At 36.5% G+C, this 18344-nt stretch overlaps 1 protein-coding gene across 1 annotated transcript; it reads left to right on the top strand.

Moving 5' to 3' along the window:
* Positions 1-1755: 1755 nt before the first annotated feature.
* On the top strand, positions 1756-3972 carry LOC123923013 (protein FAR1-RELATED SEQUENCE 5-like). Its single transcript, XM_045975662.1, has 3 exons — positions 1756-2413; positions 2481-3427; positions 3571-3972. The coding sequence occupies exons 1-3, from the start codon at positions 1756-1758 to the stop codon at positions 3970-3972; spliced, it is 2007 nt and encodes a 668-aa protein (XP_045831618.1).
* Positions 3973-18344: the final 14372 nt, after the last annotated feature.

Raw genomic sequence — 18344 nt, 5'->3', positions numbered from 1 at the left:
TAAGCTCTGACTGTGATTAAATTGTAGTCAGGTAACAGTTGGATTTTTAGATAAATCTTTCAAGACAAAAAAAATTGTAGCTTCTGCAATGGAGAGAAGAATCTAAATTGTGTTGTTAAGTGCAAATTGATTCATAAACGATGATAAGTGGTTGTTATGCAGGATTATTTTGCATTTATTATAATTCACAAATGCAATTTACTCTATTAATTGGCATTGTCTCCTCCCACGTTATGGGCTGATTGGAACAACGCCATTGTTGATGTGATGCAGAGGGAGGAGAACGATGCAAAATATGAGTTGATGTGGTGCAGAGGAGACGGCAAAACGACCAGCGAGGAACGAAGAGGAACAACATTGATAAACATTAAATATTTTTTTTTTTTGCATAAAAAAGTTATATTTTTTGTTTTTTTTGGAAATTAAATTATTATGTACTTTTTGGTCATTTTATATTTATAACAGCTAAATTTACCAAACACTACAATTTTAATAAGCTAGCTTTTCAGCTATAAGCTATCAGCCATCAGCCATCAGCTATAAGCTAGCTTATCAGCTATAAGCTAGCTTTTCAGCTATCAGCTAGCTTATAGCTTTTTTTTTACCAAACGGAGCCGTAGTATGATTCTAAAACGGATCCATTAATCCCATTATTCCACTTGAAATTCGTTCTCTTGGATCTATAATGAATCCAATTAAGCCACTTAAATTTTGATGCCTCCTTGTCTCATCGGTTTTTCTTTTGGTTATATGAAGAATAGCATGTTCTTCATTTTTAAATATATATTTTTTATACGACAACAAAACAACTCAATATACAATTCACAGGCCCGGCCATGTGCAGGTGCAAAGTGTGCTGCATCACAGGGCCTCAGGATTGTAGGGGCCTCATATAAATAATAAGGAAAATTTTAGGATGAAGTCACAAATTTCACTCCTTTAAAGAAGTTGCCACTATGGCCAATGAAATGATAAGTTGGACTGGTCCACTGCCACATAGGATTATATGGTACATAAGGCTTACCATACATCTTCTTATCAATTTTCATTGCAATCAAGTCCTAACAAATTAAAACTGGCAAATTTACCCCAAACTTAATATTGTTTTATTAATTATAATTCACATCATTATTCCCAAATAATCAAACCAAATAAAACAAAAAGAAATTACAATATCGTCAACTTCACTGTTCTTGAACATCATACTTCTAATTTCTCCAGGCAACCACTTTGTTCTTGGTCCGCCGTTTCAACTTTATCGTTCATCAACATCTCATTTTCTCGCCACCCAACCTCAATTTTCTTCAACTCCATCGTTCATCAAGTTCGTATTTTATCAAAATCGAAACTTCATTTGTTGTTCGTCCATCATAATTGTTGAGAAAAGTGTAATATTCCCAAAACTGCATACGTGCGAGATATTGAAGTTCTCTTACTCAATTGGTGTTCGAGTGCGAGATTAAAAATCGATTCCTTTGTTGCGCTCGTGTCGTTCTAAGGTAAACGTTTTACATCTTTATTTGTAATTAGTTATCAAGATTTAATGATATCAAATTGTAATTTGGGGTTGTTAAATTTGATTTCAATTTGTGAATTAGGGTTTACCAGTGGAACTCATAATTTAATTTGGGAATTACGGTAGGGTTTAGATGTAGATGTCTAATATGGTCAGCTACCTTTGGGAATTAGGTTGTTTTGTAATTGATGGTGACCTGACTTTTGTTGTGTGACAACTTGTGTTAATTCAGGATTACAATGGAAACCTATGATGAGTCTGTTGATGCTGATTCCATTCATTCATCTGAACGTGATTCATGGGACGATGAGTTGGACGATGATGGGAGTTATTCGGTATCTAGTGCGGATAAAAGTTCAACGGATGGCAACAATGATGTAGATGAAGTTGGAGGTGATATTAAGGTAAGGTTTGATACCATAACTGCTGAAGAAATTCGTTGTATGGAATTTGCTACTGTGAGTGAAGCTTATGACTTTTATTACCGTTATGGTAAATATAATGGTTTTGCTGTTAGGAAAAGTGATAGTAGGGTAACAGGGAGTGGAGATAATAAAGTAATAAAAATGAAGCAGTTTGTATGCAACAAACACGGTGTAAGAGAGAAGAGACACTTAGTTAGGACAGATAGGAAATTAGAACATAGACGTTTGACTCGTACTCAGTGTGGAGCTAGGCTTCGTGTGAATTACAAAGCTGAAAAGGATAGATATGTTGTTACAGCTTTTGAAGAGACTCATAACCATGAATTAACCCCAGCTAGGTTTGTGCACTTACACCCCGTATATCGTAAAATTTTTGAGACAGATAAGGCTCAGGTGGATGGTCTTCAGAAACGTGGTATTAGAACATGCCATATAATGGGGTACATGGTTGCACAAAAAGGTGGATATGCAGGTGTTGGTTTTACAAAGAAAGATTTGTACAACTATTTTGATAAAAAAAATGCGTGCTGTTATTAAAGATGGTGATGTTGCCGCATCTTTAAACTATCTAAATATGAAGTCGTCTACTGATCCCATGCTTTATGCTGAGTATGCAGTAGACAATATTAATGGAAGAATGAATACTCTTTTTTGGGCTGATGGGATTAGTAGGACCGACTATTTTTGTTTTGGTGATGTGCTTGCATTTGACACGACTTACAGCAAGAACAAATACAACTATCCGTTGGTTATATTTTCAGGGTGTAACCATCACTCTCAAACAGTAATTTTTGGTGCTGCATTGGTGTCAAATGAAACGACAGAGACATATAAGTGGGTGTTGAGGTGTTTCCTAGAATGCATGGAAGGTAAACAACCAAAAGCGGTGGTAACAGATGGAGATGGGGCAATGAGGGAGGCCATAAAACAGATATTTCCCGATGCTAACCATAGGTTATGCGCTTGGCATTTGAATAAGAATGCAGGTGAGAATGTGAAGAACGGGAATAATTTTTTGGACGGTTTTTCAAAGGCCATGTACTCAAATTTTACTATAGATGAATTTGAAGAGTATTGGTCACATATGATTAAAGAAAATGGAGTGCAAGGACATCCATGGGTAGTCAAAACGTACGAGAATAGGTCATTGTGGGCAACTGCATATCTACGTGATAACTTTTTCGGATGGATAAGAACTACGTCGCAATGTGAAGCTGTTAATGCAATTATTAAGAGTTATGTAAGGAAGAAAGGATGCATTTTTGAATTTATGAACAACTTTGATCAGGCTCTGAGAGATTACAGAAATAACGAATTGGTTGCTGATTTTAAATCATCGTCTACAGATCCTGTATTGTCGACGCAGCTGCCTGTGATTGAGAGTCATGCCTGTAAAATATATACAGCGGCGGTTTTCAAAGAAGTTAGACATGAAATTTTGAAGGCCGGTGAATTGATAGTTAGGGATAAAAGTGAAGTGGGGGGGGTACTAAGATTTATATATTGACAAGATTTTGTAAGGATGATTATGAAAGAAGTGTTGTTTATGATGGTTCTACATTTAAGTGTTCGTGTAAGAGGTTTGAGTCCCGCGGCATCCCGTGTTCACATATTTTTTATGTAATGAAGGAAGAACACGTTGATCGTATTCCAGACAATTTGGTTTTGTCGCGATGGACCAAGGATGCAAAAATTCAGTATTTGAACATCAGCAATTGTAATGATAATGTTGATTCGAATACGATTGCGGAAGCTCGTTTTGGTTCATATTGTACGGTTTTAACAGATTTTTGCAGAGAAGCTTCAAAAAAGGATGGTGTTTACGCGCAAATAATGGAAGACCTTATGCAGCTGAAAATAAAGTACTGCAGTAATGATGATGCAGCAGTTGGTACACAAAAGTCAGCAGTAGGTGATCCAGTTATGGTTAAGAGTAAAGGTGCGCCGAAGAAAAAAAAAATGACACAAAAGCTGTCAGGCGCCGTTCAAAATGCAAAAATACAACTCCTAATGCTAGGAGATATTCGGTAATTTTAATAAAGCATTATATGTTTGTTATAGGTAATGAGTGTTTTACCTGTCATCGATATTGTATTTGATATCGTTAAATTTGCAGGGTACACAACAAACGTCAGAACAAGCTCCAGAACCAAATGTTGACATGTACTCGGTATCGATTTCAGATTCTGTAAGCCAAATTGCTGAGGTATTATATTTTTGCTTTTTATTTTTGTTTGGTTATTATATGTTGATTTGGTTTTCGATAAAATGTTGGGTTATTATATAATAAACTATGTTAATTTTCAGAAAAAGAAAAGGAAAGCAAGTTGCAATGGTCAAAAAAGTGTGCAAAACAAATCTCTGTATGATCCGACAAGATACCGCGGCGCTAATGTGATGACAACTACACAAGTGGAAGTTCCCAACCACAAGCATAAGTATGAATCAACAATTGTTTCCAATGCAGTCTATGATGCCTATGGTACATCCGATGATGCAGCAAATGCACATGCAACCCATGTACCCAATGTATGGAATGCAACCTGGAATGCAATCTGGAATGCAAACTGGTTTGCTACAGCAAGTTATAAGATCTTCTAAGAATAATTGATGTGTTAATGATTTAGTTGATTAGAATGTATTTAGGTAATGTTTAAGGATGATTTAGGTTGTTATGTTTGTGGATAAGTTTGGTAATGTATGTGGATAAATTGAAACCATATTTATTTATGGGAATCGATGTTCGTTAAATTTAATTTATTCAAGTTTGAGAAATTGATGCAAGTTAATGTTGATTGTTGAATAGAGGACTGATGCAACCGTTATTTAATTGCATAAAATTGATGCATGCTAGCTGATATTGATGGTTGTATATGAACACTGATACACAGTTGAATACTAATTTAACATTCATAATGCACAATAATACATAAAGCTTATAAGCGTCGCAGTGGTTTATAGTGTTTGATATTGTAGGCAGGACTTGGGTTCGAATCCCGTTGGCTTCATTTTTGTCATTTAACAGCTTTGGAAACAATAAAGAAAAAATAAAACAATAGTGGCGCTACACAGGTTCAAACACAGGACTTTAAGAAGCTAGACCATGTAACCACCGGGCTATGACAATTTCATTTGAAAAATTTGCACTCCGTAGTTATATATTTATACATTTGTAAAATTATATTGTTTCACTCTAATTTAACTCGTGTATTATCATCGCTAGACTTTTCCTTCTAATTTTCATCTGATTCATCCGAACTTACGCCGGTCAACTATGTTTTGTCAACATTCTGCGATGCGGTCACGATGAATAAGTAAATGAATTGCACATTTAAATTAAAATATTTGTAAAATTATATTGTTTCACTCTAATTTAACTCGTGTATTATCATCGCTAGACTTTTCCTTCTAATTTTCATCCGATTCATCCGAACTTACGCCGGTCAACCATGTTTTGTCAACATTCTGCGATGCGGTCACGATGAATAAGTAAATGAGTTGCACATTTAAATTAAAATATTTGTAAAATTATATTGTTTCACTCTAATTTAACTCGCCATATTATCATCGCTAGACTTTTCCTTCTAATTTTCATCCGATTCATCCGAACTTACGCCGGTCAACCATGTTTTGTCAACATTCTGCGATGCGGTCACGATGAATAAGTAAATGAATTGCACATTTAAATTAAAATATTTGTAAAATTATATTGTTTCACTCTAATTTAACATGCCATATTATCATCGCTAGACTTTTCCTTCTAATTTTCATCCGATTCATCCGAACTTACGCCGGTCAACCATGTTTTGTCAACATTCTGCGATGCGGTCACGATGAATAAGTAAATGAATTGCACATTTAAATTAAAATATTTGTAAAATTATATTTTTTCACTCTAATTTAACTCGTGTATTATCATCGCTAGACTTTTCCTTCTAATTTTCATCCGATTCATCCGAACTTACGCCGGTCAACCATGTTTTGTCAACATTCTGCGATGCGGTCACGATGAATAAGTAAATGAATTGCACATTTAAATTAAAATATTTGTAAAATTATATTTTTTCACTCTAATTTAACTCGTGTATTATCATCGCTAGACTTTTCCTTCTAATTTTCATCCGATTCATCCGAACTTACGCCGGTCAACCATGTTTTGTCAACATTCTGCGATGCGGTCACGATGAATAAGTAAATGAGATTGCACATTTAAATTAAAATATTTGTAAAATTATATTGTTTCACTCTAATTTAACTCGTGTATTATCATCGCTAGACTTTTTCGTCTAATTTTCTTAAATAAAAATAAAGAAATTTGTAAAAAAAAATAGATACATATGGGTACGTGCGTGGAGAGGGAATGGATGTTTGGAAGATTGGAACGGATATAAGCGTGGGAACCTGTTCATATCTCGTTTTCCAACATAAACCACTTTGCTTCTTCTCATTCTCATCATTACCACCACAACACACCTGCAAACTCTTCCACTCCTTCCAAACTTGAAAGAATGACGACACCGAAGAGCGCAAGAGCTTCATCGTCGAAACACAGGTTAGATTCACCATTCCTCTTACTCAAAAAAACGATTTTTTTTTGTCTGATGTTGTTGTTCAAAGTTTGTTGTTTCTTTCTTCTTCGTATGTCTTCGATCGTTGTTGTTTACCATCGTCGATCCATTGATGTTATCTCGTTTAGATTCATTGCTTTTGTTCGTTGTTTGATTGTTGAAACTATTTTTTATTTTTTTTAAAAAAAAATAGTGCTTTTATTGTTGATCTATAAGTATCATTTGTTAAAAAGGGAAAAAGAGTGTAAAGTGATTTTGGATCTGTGATAAAAAAGAAAAAGATTGCATTTTTAGAAACTTTTGTTACCATTGATTGTAGAGTAGTCACCGTATGTTGATGATTTGAGTTAAAAAAAAATGTATAGTCACTGTAAGTTGCTCAGTTGGTGATTACATGTTGATTTGGGTTTTTTTTTTTCTTTTCGAAATAGGAGTCAAAAGCAGAAGAATGCAGGAATCAATAAAGAGATTGAAATAATCTACATCAGCTCGGATGAGGAAGAAAAGGTTAGGGTGGCTGATGAGGTTTTACATGGATGGGGCTGGTCGAAGGAGGTTACTGCGGCCATTGGGAATTGGAGGAAGCCTCAAACATTGGTATGTATTTCATTTTTGTTGTTAGGATAAATTGTGGTGTTAGTGGTATTGGTGTTAGTGGTATTTGTGTTGTTGATCTTAACTAAATACTGCAAATGTTTACAGCATGTCCCATCTTGGATTGTTCGACAAGCGTTGCATGACAAGACTCGTATTATTTTGGGCTCGGGGGACAATGGTTGTACTTATCGATGCAGCATTACGTGCCCGGCTGAAAGAGGGCCGTTCGTGAGATATATTGGAGATGGGTGGTACTCTTATTTGGAAGACACGAAGCCAAGGATTGGAGATAAGCTGAACTTCATGGTCTCGAAATCTAAGAAGCGCTTGATGGTGAAGTTGATCCGCCGCGAAGATCGTCGTTGAGTGCTATGGTTGTCTGACTTGGTGCTGGTTGTATGTCTTTGTTTTTTATGATGGTAGCTTATTGTATGTCTAACTTAAACGTATCACGAGTATGTCCTTTTTTTTTTGTTGCTTGTCTATGGTTGTGTTAACTATTAAGTACAATCTTCGTTCCGTTGAACAATTATCAATATATTATGGTATTTCTATTAATATAATATGGTATCAATATAGTATCGTTCTATTAATAAGTGGTAAAATTTAACAATTTTTAAGTCTTCTACTATGTATTCGCTTAATGAAAAAAATGACGAAAAAGAAACAAAAAGTATTGTTCTATTAATAAGTGGTGAATACACTTAATCACCTCTTTACGCACTACGTTTAAAAGAACCGAAACAATTAACAATTTTTGACTCTTCTCTTATGTATTCGCTTAATGAAAAAAATGACACGAAAAGTTCATTTTGCTTAGTTTGATTAACCAAGCGCAAAAAAAAAAAAAAAAGTGTTAAAATGAATTTTTGGGAGTAGTAAAGAAACAAAAAGATTTATTTTGGGAGTTGTGTGTAATCAGCATTTGAAAATGTTGCTATAATCTAGGCCTATTATAACTACCACCCTAGGGTTTTGGAAGCTGAAGCTCATTAATAGATGCCCTTGATTTACTCCACAATTAAACAACTTTGTCAGCATAATCCCAATAGTCATTCCTTTGTTTGTTACATAATCAATACTTTGTTTTTTGTTATTATTTTCTCACAAAAAAAATTTCACGCATAAATATTTCAGAAAAATAAAGTAAATTTAATAGAACCAAGAAAAAAAATATAATTGTGTCACGCATAATTAAAAGAAGAAAAACCAAACATTTTATTTTTATTAACCAAACATTTTACAATATGCAAAGAAGAAAAACCAAGAAATGAACAACAGTGACTTAAACTTGTTGGATGTGTTCCTTTCATTCTTAAGTTTCATCTCCAGGTGATCTCCTTTATTTAATTGAAGTTCTTTCACAATATTCAACATATCCCTCAAAATCTCTGAGCAGTTGCAACCATTACATGTTGCGCCACTTCCTGATGACCCATCATTATACTCCTTCTTTTTTCTGGGTTGACATTTTGTTTCACGAATATATGGTGGGTGACCCTCAATCTCATCATCCCATGTGAACAGTCCACAGCTTGCAGTCCCCTGTATAAAAAATAAAATAAAAATAACAACATTAAAGGAATCCATTACAGATTCGAAATCATTGAGGGAAAAAAATTAAATCATCAGTATTAATTAAACATAAACCCACCAACGAAAGGGTACATTTCCAGAATCTTCGTTTAGGATTTTCATCGGAATTGGATACAAACATCCTCATGGGTCTATTGCAACCGCATTTAGGGATTTGGTAGAGGGTGGAGTGAGAAACGGATGAAGAAGAAGCCATGACTCAGACGGTTGGAGGCGTGGTAATAGTTGAGAAAAATTGGGATATTAGGGTTTGTGAGAACAAAGACTGAATTTGCTTCTTTATAATGTCTACATTATTTGGGATAAATTTATGGTGTATGCAATGTGCATTAGATCATGTAAATAATCAGCCGTTTGATATATCTGAATGGTTGCAATTTAATAGGTTTATGCTAGATCTGAGACGTCCAACTATATACAGTGGCTGTGATTCATAGCATGTGCAAAGTGTAACAAAAAAAATGAGACAGACTATAATCACCTGTTTTTTTTTTTTTAAAAAAATTATATTACGACGGGTACTAAAATTTTATTGTTTCTCCGGAAACGTTATATTTTGAAAACCAATTTCATTAATCGGAGGTAAAAGATAACGATAGAGACTATAATCACCTCTTTTTTTTTTAAAAAAAAAAATGAAAAGTGTGGTCGAGACGATTACCTATGAGTTACTCACGTTAACCCTAATCTTACGACCGGTACTAAAATTATATTGTTTCTCCGGAAACATTATATTTTGAAAACCAATTCCATTAATCACCTCTTTTTTTAAAAAAAATAAAATTGAAAAGTGTGGGCGAGACGATTGCCTATGAGTTACTCACGTTAACCCTAATATTACGACGGGTACTAAAATTATATTGTTTCTCCGGAAACGTTATTGTTGGTGTTGTATGGTTGGCCTCATTTTGCTAAAACATGTGATCCTTCCTGATGTGGAACTACATGCTTCCACCATCCAGTATAAGCAAGATGTTGGGTACAATGCTTCAACATTGGATACCACATCCAGTGGGCCGGGCCTGTGTATGTTGAGATCTCGCGCCTAAATTCTAAATATGGAATCCATAATAAATCTTCGTATGTGATAAGGAGCGCTGTCACGTATAATTAATAATGGATCTCGTGACCCAGTTTTGTTTGCTAATCAGATCTTCCAGTTAAGGAAACAAAACATTTAATTGAAGATTATTCCTTGAAGGAACCTTTGATCATGCTGAGCTATTGAAGCCTAATTGAAGATCTAGCCCATGCTAGTGTAGGTTATTTAAAGGATGCTGACACCATTGTTCAGATCACTAAAACCAGAATTGAGTCTTACAAAGCGTGAGTTTAGGTTTTAGTATTGTGTCTATTGTGTTCTGAGTCTTGTGTTGATTTACCACTAGACTAGGAACTGTGTGTCTATGCATTGTAATATCTCTGGAGCTTCTAAGCAAGGAGATAGTGTGTGTATACCATTCCAAAGCTTTTAAGCACGGAAGTGGTGTGTGTGTTTTATGAAGTGTGTCTTCACCTATTAAATCTAGAAAGTACGATCACAGTGGCTGTGGTCAAGAGGAGGTGAGCGGAGGTTCTCATACCTAGGTGTGCCTTAGGTAGAATATAGCACGGGTGGTGATTAGGTGAGAAGTCATAAACGGGAAGTTTATTGAGGGCTTCAAACTAATACTATCAAAGTGGATTCACTCCTGGATTGGTATCCCCCAGAGTAGGCTTATGCTGAACTGGGTTAACAAATTACTGTGTTAATTTACTTTCAGTTTGTTAAGTTTATTATTCATTTTGTATGCGCTGTTGGATGTTGGATCATTGGTTCACGCATTAAAAGTGTTTTACAGTGGTGAAGCGTTGAGTACAACATCTTAACACTAGTGTGCCAGAATTTCAATTGGCATCAGAGCAGGCACCCTGCTCGAAACTCAGGGTGAGCTTCAGGGACGGAAATTTCTGGTGAGATGGAATAGGAAGGAGGAACGGTTTCTAAACCACCACTACTAACTGGGCCTGAGAACTATGACTACTGGAAAGCTAAGATGATGGTTTTTCTTAAATCCATTGATAGCAGAACATGGAAAGCTGTAGAAAATGGATGGGAACCCCCAGTGGTCATTGATAAGGATGGAAAGGAAACCAGTGAAATCAAGCCTACAAAAGACTATTCTAAAGACGAGGATGACTTAGCTCTGGGAAACTCAAAAGCCTTAAATGCCATATTCAATGGGGTGGACATCAACATGTTCAGACTTGTCAAACGATGCACTGTGGCCAAACAGGCGTGGGAAATACTCAGGAAAGCACATGAAGGAACCAACAAGGTAAAGCTGTCCAAACTTCAGATGCTTCGCACAAACTTTGAAAATCTGAGTATGAAGGAAGAAGAGACTATTCATGACTTTCACATGAATATTTTAGAATTTCCAAATTCATTTGATGCTTTGGGAGAACCCATATCAGAAGAAAAGCTGGTGAGCAAAATCCTCAGATCTCTACCTAAGAGGTTTGACATGGAAGTAACAGCAATAGAAGAATCTCAGGATCTGGCCAACATTCAAGTGGATGAACTAATAGGCTCACTTCAAACCTATGAGATGAGCATAAACCAAAGAAAAGAGAAGAAAAGCAAAAGTTTGGCTTTTACTTCTAATACTGCAGAAGATGAAGAGATAGATATGGAGAGTGATGAAAGTTTATCTGAAGCCATGGTGTTACTTGGGAGACAGTTCAACCGTATCATGAAGAGGATGGACAAAAGAAATAAATTCAATGGTCCAAGCACCAAATCTGACTTCAACAATAAGTTCAATGGTCCAAGCACCAAATCTGACTTCAACAAACCTGTATCTAGTCAAAGGAGGACCAGAAGTGATGACAAAAGTACTTCATCTAGAGGAGTTCAGTGTCATGAGTGCGAAGGATTTGGTCATATCAAATCTGAATGCCCTACTTTTCTGAAGAAGAAGAAGAGTCTTGCTGTTACTTGGTCAGATGAGGATGATTCAGAAGAAGAAGATGAAGGTGAATCTGCTAAACTTGTCAATGCATTGACAGGTGTCTGTGAATCTAATGCTGAATCATGTGATGAAACATCCTATGAAGAACTACTGGCTACCTATAAGGACCTATTCGTCAGGAGCAATGAATTCTGCAAAGCCTTGGAAAAACAAAAGAAGGCAAATTGCCAACTACAGGCTGAGAAGAATGAATGTCTGGATATAATTAAGACTCTAAACAAAGAGATTGAAAAACTGAATGAAGACTTGGAGCATGATAGAAAACAAGTTAGAGTCTTTGCAGCAGGAGAAGAAAAGTTTCAAGCCATGCTGTTAAAACAAAGTGCAGGTAAAAAACCTATTGGCTTTGACTATGAGATAGTGGATCAAGAAATGGGTTACAACAAAGCTACAATCACTACCCCCATTGATAAAACTTTTCCTGTTAGTGGTGGGTTACTGCCTCCTCATCCTCCCACACATCAGGGAACTGACACATGGTTGAAACCCAAGCATATTGTTCAGACTGAATCAATGCCTCAACATCCGCCTCCACATCGTTACAACAGGTCAACATCTAGAATCAAAAGAAGGAATTGGAGATGTCACTACTGTGGTAGGAAAGGACACATTAGGCCTTACTGCTACAAGCTGTATGGCTATCCCAAGAACTCACGGCCAGTTGGACCTAAGCCTGAGAACGTGGATGTCAAGAAAGAGTGGAAGAAGAAAGAAGATAGTGTAAGTATGATAGCTCAAACATCACTGCGGGCATCATCTAGGCAAGACTGGTATTTTGACAGTGGGTGTTCAAGACACATGACTGAAGTGGAAGGATATCTTGCCAACCTAAAATCCTATGCCACAAGCTTTGTGACGTTTGGAGATGGAGCTAAGGGAGAAATAAAAGGAATTGGGAACCTAATTGACAATGGACTACCAAACTTAGACAATGTCTTGCTAGTGAAGGGACTTACAGCAAACTTGATCAGCATTAGTCAACTGTGTGATCAAGGCATGAAGGTGAACTTTACACAATCAGAATGTCTTGTTACAAATGAAGAAGGAAAACTGGTAATGAAGGGAGTAAGGTCAAAAGACAATTGCTATTTGTGGGTGTCTGAAGAAGGAAATTATTTATCTACTTGTCTCTTGAGCAAAAGTGATGAAGTCAAACTCTGGCATCAAAAGTTAGGTCATCTACATCTCAGAGGAATGAAGAAGGCCATAGCTGAAGAAGCAATCAGAGGACTGCCCAAACTCAAGGTAGATGAAGGAACAATATGTGGGGAATGTCAGATAGGCAAACAAACCAAGGTGGCACATCCAAGGCTTCACCATCCGACTACTACCAGAACTCTTGAATTGTTGCATATGGATTTAATGGGACCTATGCAGACTGAAAGTCTTGGAGGAAAAAGGTATGCGTTTGTTATGGTGGACGATTTCTCTAGATTTACTTGGATAGACTTTCTTAAAGAAAAATCAGACAGTTTTGAAACATTTAGAAAATTGTCTACAACTGCAAAGAGAAAAGGAGTCTATTATCATAAGGGTCAGAAGTGATCATGGGAAGGAATTTGAGAATGCAAAATTCTATGATTTCTGTGCATCAGAAGGTATCCAACATGAATTCTCTGCTCCCATAACACCACAACAGAATGGGGTAGTAGAAAGAAAAAATAGAACCCTTCAAGAATCAGCTAGGGTAATGCTCCATGCCAAGAGTCTTCCATATCAATTTTGGGCAGAAGCCATGAGTACAGCATGCTACATACACAATCGTGTAACACTTTAAAAGGGAACATCTGCAACCTTATATGAACTATGGAAGGGAAGAAAGCCATCAGTAAAACACTTTCACATTTTTGGGAGTAAATGCTACATCCTTGCTGACAGGGAGCCAAGAAGAAAACTTGATCCTAAGAGTTAAGAAGGTATATTCCTGGGATACTCTCTAAATAGCCGAGCATACAGGGTCTATAACTCAAGAACCAAAGTAATTATGGAAACAATTAATGTTGTAATTGATGATGTAACATCCTATCAAACACAGGATGTGGGATCAGATGTTGAACCATTCCCTGATGACTCTGATGATGTGGTACAAATGGAGAAGACTGAAATAAAAGGTGATGAATCCACTCAAGAATCAGTGCCTGTTCCAGCAAAAGCACCATCTATTAGGACACAGAAGAATCACCCTAAAGATCTAATCATAGGAGATCCAGACCAGGGTATTGCTACCAGGCGAAAAATTGATGCTATCTCAAATTCTTGCTTTGTATCAAAATTTGAGCCTAAAAATGTAAAAGAGGCTCTCACTGATGAGTTCTAGATTGAAGCTATGCAGGAAGAATTGAATCAATTCAAGAGAAATGAAGTCTGGGATCTTGTCCCAAGACCACATGGAGTGAATGTCATAGGTACAAAATGGATATACAAGAATAAATCTGATGAGAAGGGCTTAGTAACAAGGAATAAGGCACGACTGGTAGCTCAAGGCTACACTCAGGTGGAGGGAATTGATTTTGATGAGACTGTTGGTGTTTTGATTGGCTACATTTTGCAAAAGTCAACCAGCCAGATGCTGGACTGAGGTGCTGTAGCATTATAGTACAGCATACTGATGCTCTGTTTTCGTGCAGAATTTTTATTTCAAATCTGAGTCAAGATTTGCTTCAATTATATATTCAACCACGTGCGCCTGGGCAAAACGAGCCTTGCTCAGCAAGTTTTATTGAAGTCGGCTGAAGGAATGTTAATTAAAACAAAAATATAATTATATTATATTTTTGCATTTTTTTTGTTTGGTACAACATGAATTATATTTCTGGAAATAATCTAGGGTTGGCCGCAATTCCTACAGTTGTATTTGTCTGAAGACCTAACTTGCCCATCAAGACAATTGAAGACTATAAATATGTGAAGCCTCAAGCTATTATTCTCATGTATTCTAAATCGTGTTGTTTACAAAGTGTGAGTTTTTAAGGTTTAGAGTTTGTGTCTTTTGTCAGCCTTTCTTGTGTCAATTTGATGCAAGTTTAGGACTGTGTTTTGGTTGTTAATTGTAAGCTACTCCTAAGCTTTGAAGCACGGAGTTAGTGTGTGTGATTCACTCATAAGCTTTTAAGCAAGAGTGTGGTCTAGTTTCTAGGAGAGTGTCTCCATCTTGATTAATATTATTGACAGCAACATGGTACGTGTTGTTAGAGGGAATTTGGGACGGGGTCTCATTATCTAAGAGGTTCTTAGATAGGATTGCATGGGTAGTGTCTAGGCGATAAGTCAAGTACCGGGTGTTGGTCGAGGGCTTTGAACTAGAACTATTATAGTGGATTCATTCCTGGATTGGTATCCCTCAGAGTAGGTGACGTTGCACTGAACTGGGTTGAAGGTGTGAAAACACAAGAAGGGGGGGGGTTGAATTGTGTTTTAGCTAAGTTAAAACTTTTTCAAGTTCTTAACTCAACTACGTTAGCAGCGGAAAAATAACACAAATAATAACAAGATAGAGAGAAAGAGATCACACAAGCAATTTTATACTGGTTCCTCTCACAAAGCGAGAGTAGTCCAGTCCCCTTGCACTTCCAAGGGATTTCACTATAATCACACAAGATTACACCTGCTCAAGCACACAAGCAAGAGACTTCTCAACAATGCTCAAGCACACAAGCAAGAGACTTCTCAACAATGCTCAAGCACACAAGCAAGAGACTTCACACTTAAGCACACAAGCTTAAGTTTCCTCAAGTAATGAAAAGTATATAACAATATACAAAAGCTCTTAGATGAACCTAAAGAGAGCAAATACAAATAGTACAGAGTATTTGGCTAAAGTGCAAAAACACTTGACAGAGGTTCAGAGCTTGTATATCACAGAGTTCAGAGTTTGTTCAGCGCACGTTCAATTCTTGATAATTGTATATTGTTGTAGCTGAATCTTCTAGTATATATACCACTAGAAAAGAGTCGTTGCGAAAAGAACCGTTGGAGTTGATAATCTTTTGTCTTCAAGTAGTCTGTCTTGATGCAGTTTGGTTGTATCCAAAACTAAGAAAGAGTTTCAGTTACTTTGACTACTGCAGAGTGGACTTTCCTTATTCAGCTAACAAAACTGAAAACCCACGTTCTCAAAAGAGAACAGACAAACTGAGGGTAGCTGAACTGATCAGGCTTGAAAGGTCCTTTTCTTCATTGGTAGAAGAGTTGACTAGTAAAGAGAATCTTCACAGCTTTCAAAGAGATCTTCAGAGCTTGATGAAGCTTGTAGACAGACAAGAAGTTCTGAAGTCTTCATCCTCTGAAGGTTGTAACTTCTGAAGTCCAACATCTTCTGAGCGCTTGTGAACTTCTGAATTCACATCCTCTGAACTTCATTCAGAGCTTATATGATGCTTATATCTGCACACTTAAAATAAATTTTTAGTCCTTCCAATTTGTTAATTAATACTTTGTTATCATCAAAACCTTTATATAATTAGGGACAAATATTTTTAAATCAATTTTGTTCCAACAATCTCCCCCTTTTTGATGATGACAAACATAAGTATTAATTGACAATTGTTGTTAAATTAACTTATCATGTTTCTCTTAGGTTTATGAGGTTTGCAAGCTCCCCCTAAGATTGATACTACATAAAGTCTGAACTTTATGTTTTATCCATGATATTTTAATTTAGTATAAGATTAAGATGGTTTGAAATAAAGCAAATTTCATGTCTTTCTTCAGAGTGAGAGGTTTGCAAGCTCTCCCCCTAAGTCTCATAAGGCTAAGTTAAAATTGCACTCTTAACTTATCCTTACTTATGAAATTTATTTTAGTTTCAACTAACTTAGTCTCCGCATTGAAATACGTAAGACATCTTAAAAGTAACAACTTTTAACTTAACAGATAAAAGCGAGATAAAAGAGTGGTTTCAGTTTTGAACTTATCACTTATCAATTAATGCGTAACTACTCCCCCTTTTGTCATTATCAAAAAGTAAAAAAAATTTATATAACCAAGACAGTCAAAGAAAAAGAGTGGTTGTTACAAAGGTGAATTAATTTCAAAAACGAAAACCAACGCGCTCAAGGGTTTATAAAAAGGTGAAAGAGTTAACATGCCTGCTTCACGTAAAAACAAGAATAAACAAGTGAAGCAAGAAAAATTTGGAATAATGAAAAGATTTAGTTTACGCATCGCAGAGTTTAAGAGAAAGAAGAACGAAGAGAAACGCGAAGACGATGAAAAAGATAAAGAAGACAACAAGATACCACAAGATGCTGAGATTATAAACATCTCATCAGACTCTGAAGCTGAAGAGAATGAAGATGATGCTGACTATGTTGAGTTTTTGGCTAGCTATGTTCCAGAAGAGGAACAAGAAGAAGAAGAACAAGAGCAAGACCCGGATCCCATAGAAATTTCATCAGATGATGCTGAGGAGAAATCAGAGATTTCTTCTGAGTTGTATCCATCTGATTAGGATTAGGTTGTCTTTTTCTTTTTCTTTTTACCAATGTACTCAACATTGTTGGAGCATTAATAAAAAAAGTTTCGTTTTAAAGAGCATCGTGTGTTCTTGTGTTCTTATTTATCAAAAAATTAGCATAAGCAAAACAAACAGAATATAAAACAAACCACATAATTAAAAGAACAAACATAGCTTAAAAAGAAAATTGTTCAGAGGATAAACAGAGAATAAAAAGAAAGCATAAAACATGTGCAGAGAATCCTAGGGTTTCTTAAGAAAGGCTAAGAGTTGGTCGAATTTATCATTCAAGGATCCCACATTGGAAACTAAACCATCCACCTTGGTTTCCAATGTCTCATGAGCAGCTCTTTGACGTTCTAAACCTTGTTGCTGTTCCCTCAGGGCTTCTTGAAAAATCTGCAACTGATTAGCCATCACAGGAGCTTGATCTTCAATCACAGGTGCTTGTTCTTCAACCAAAGGTGCCTTGCCTTTATCAGAGGGTTCACCTTCCTCTGGATAGTCAATCATCAGGACATCATCCTGGTTCAGAGAAGCAAGCACATCATCTGTAGCATCCTCTTGGTTTATCTCAGGAAGTTCTTCAGCAAGCCTTGCAGCAGCTTCAGCTAGACGTTCATTTTCAATCCGTTGATCCTCAAGACGGTGCAGAAGAGTAGAGTCAACCCAGCAATCATTGAATGCAGACAGACACCTTACAGCAGCAGCTATAGCGACAAGCTTAGCACGCTCATGCTCTTCATGATTGAACGGCGTTAACCTTTTCAACTCAGCTCTAGCCAAACTGTTCCTCATGAAGCTTATACCATCCAGATCCCTCTTACTAACAACGGCCTTAATCTTTGCAGCAGCAACATCCAAAGCATTGCAAATCCTTGTCTTAATGCTTGAAACTTCTAGGTCCACATCAGAAGGACAAACTAAGAACCTGTCCTTTATTTTAGATAATCTAAGCAAATCTTCATGAAATTGAGTGGATAGATTACTAAAAGGGTTGGATGATGAGGGTGAAGGATTGGGAATGGTAGAGAGGTTGGGTGTTTCATTAGCAGGGTTGTCAACAATAACAACTTCTGCCTCTGAAGGCTTGGGGGCACAAGTATGAATACGCTCAGGAGAAGCATGTTCAGCACTTGAGTTAGGATGGGGTTCAGGGGTTGGTTCAGATGA

The sequence above is a fragment of the Trifolium pratense genome, linkage group LG4 (genome assembly GCF_020283565.1).
Source record: "Trifolium pratense cultivar HEN17-A07 linkage group LG4, ARS_RC_1.1, whole genome shotgun sequence".
NCBI classification, from domain to species: Eukaryota; Viridiplantae; Streptophyta; class Magnoliopsida; order Fabales; family Fabaceae; genus Trifolium; species Trifolium pratense.
The sequence above is the reverse complement of the archived record's forward strand: the minus strand, read 5'-3'. Positions and strand labels throughout refer to the sequence as shown.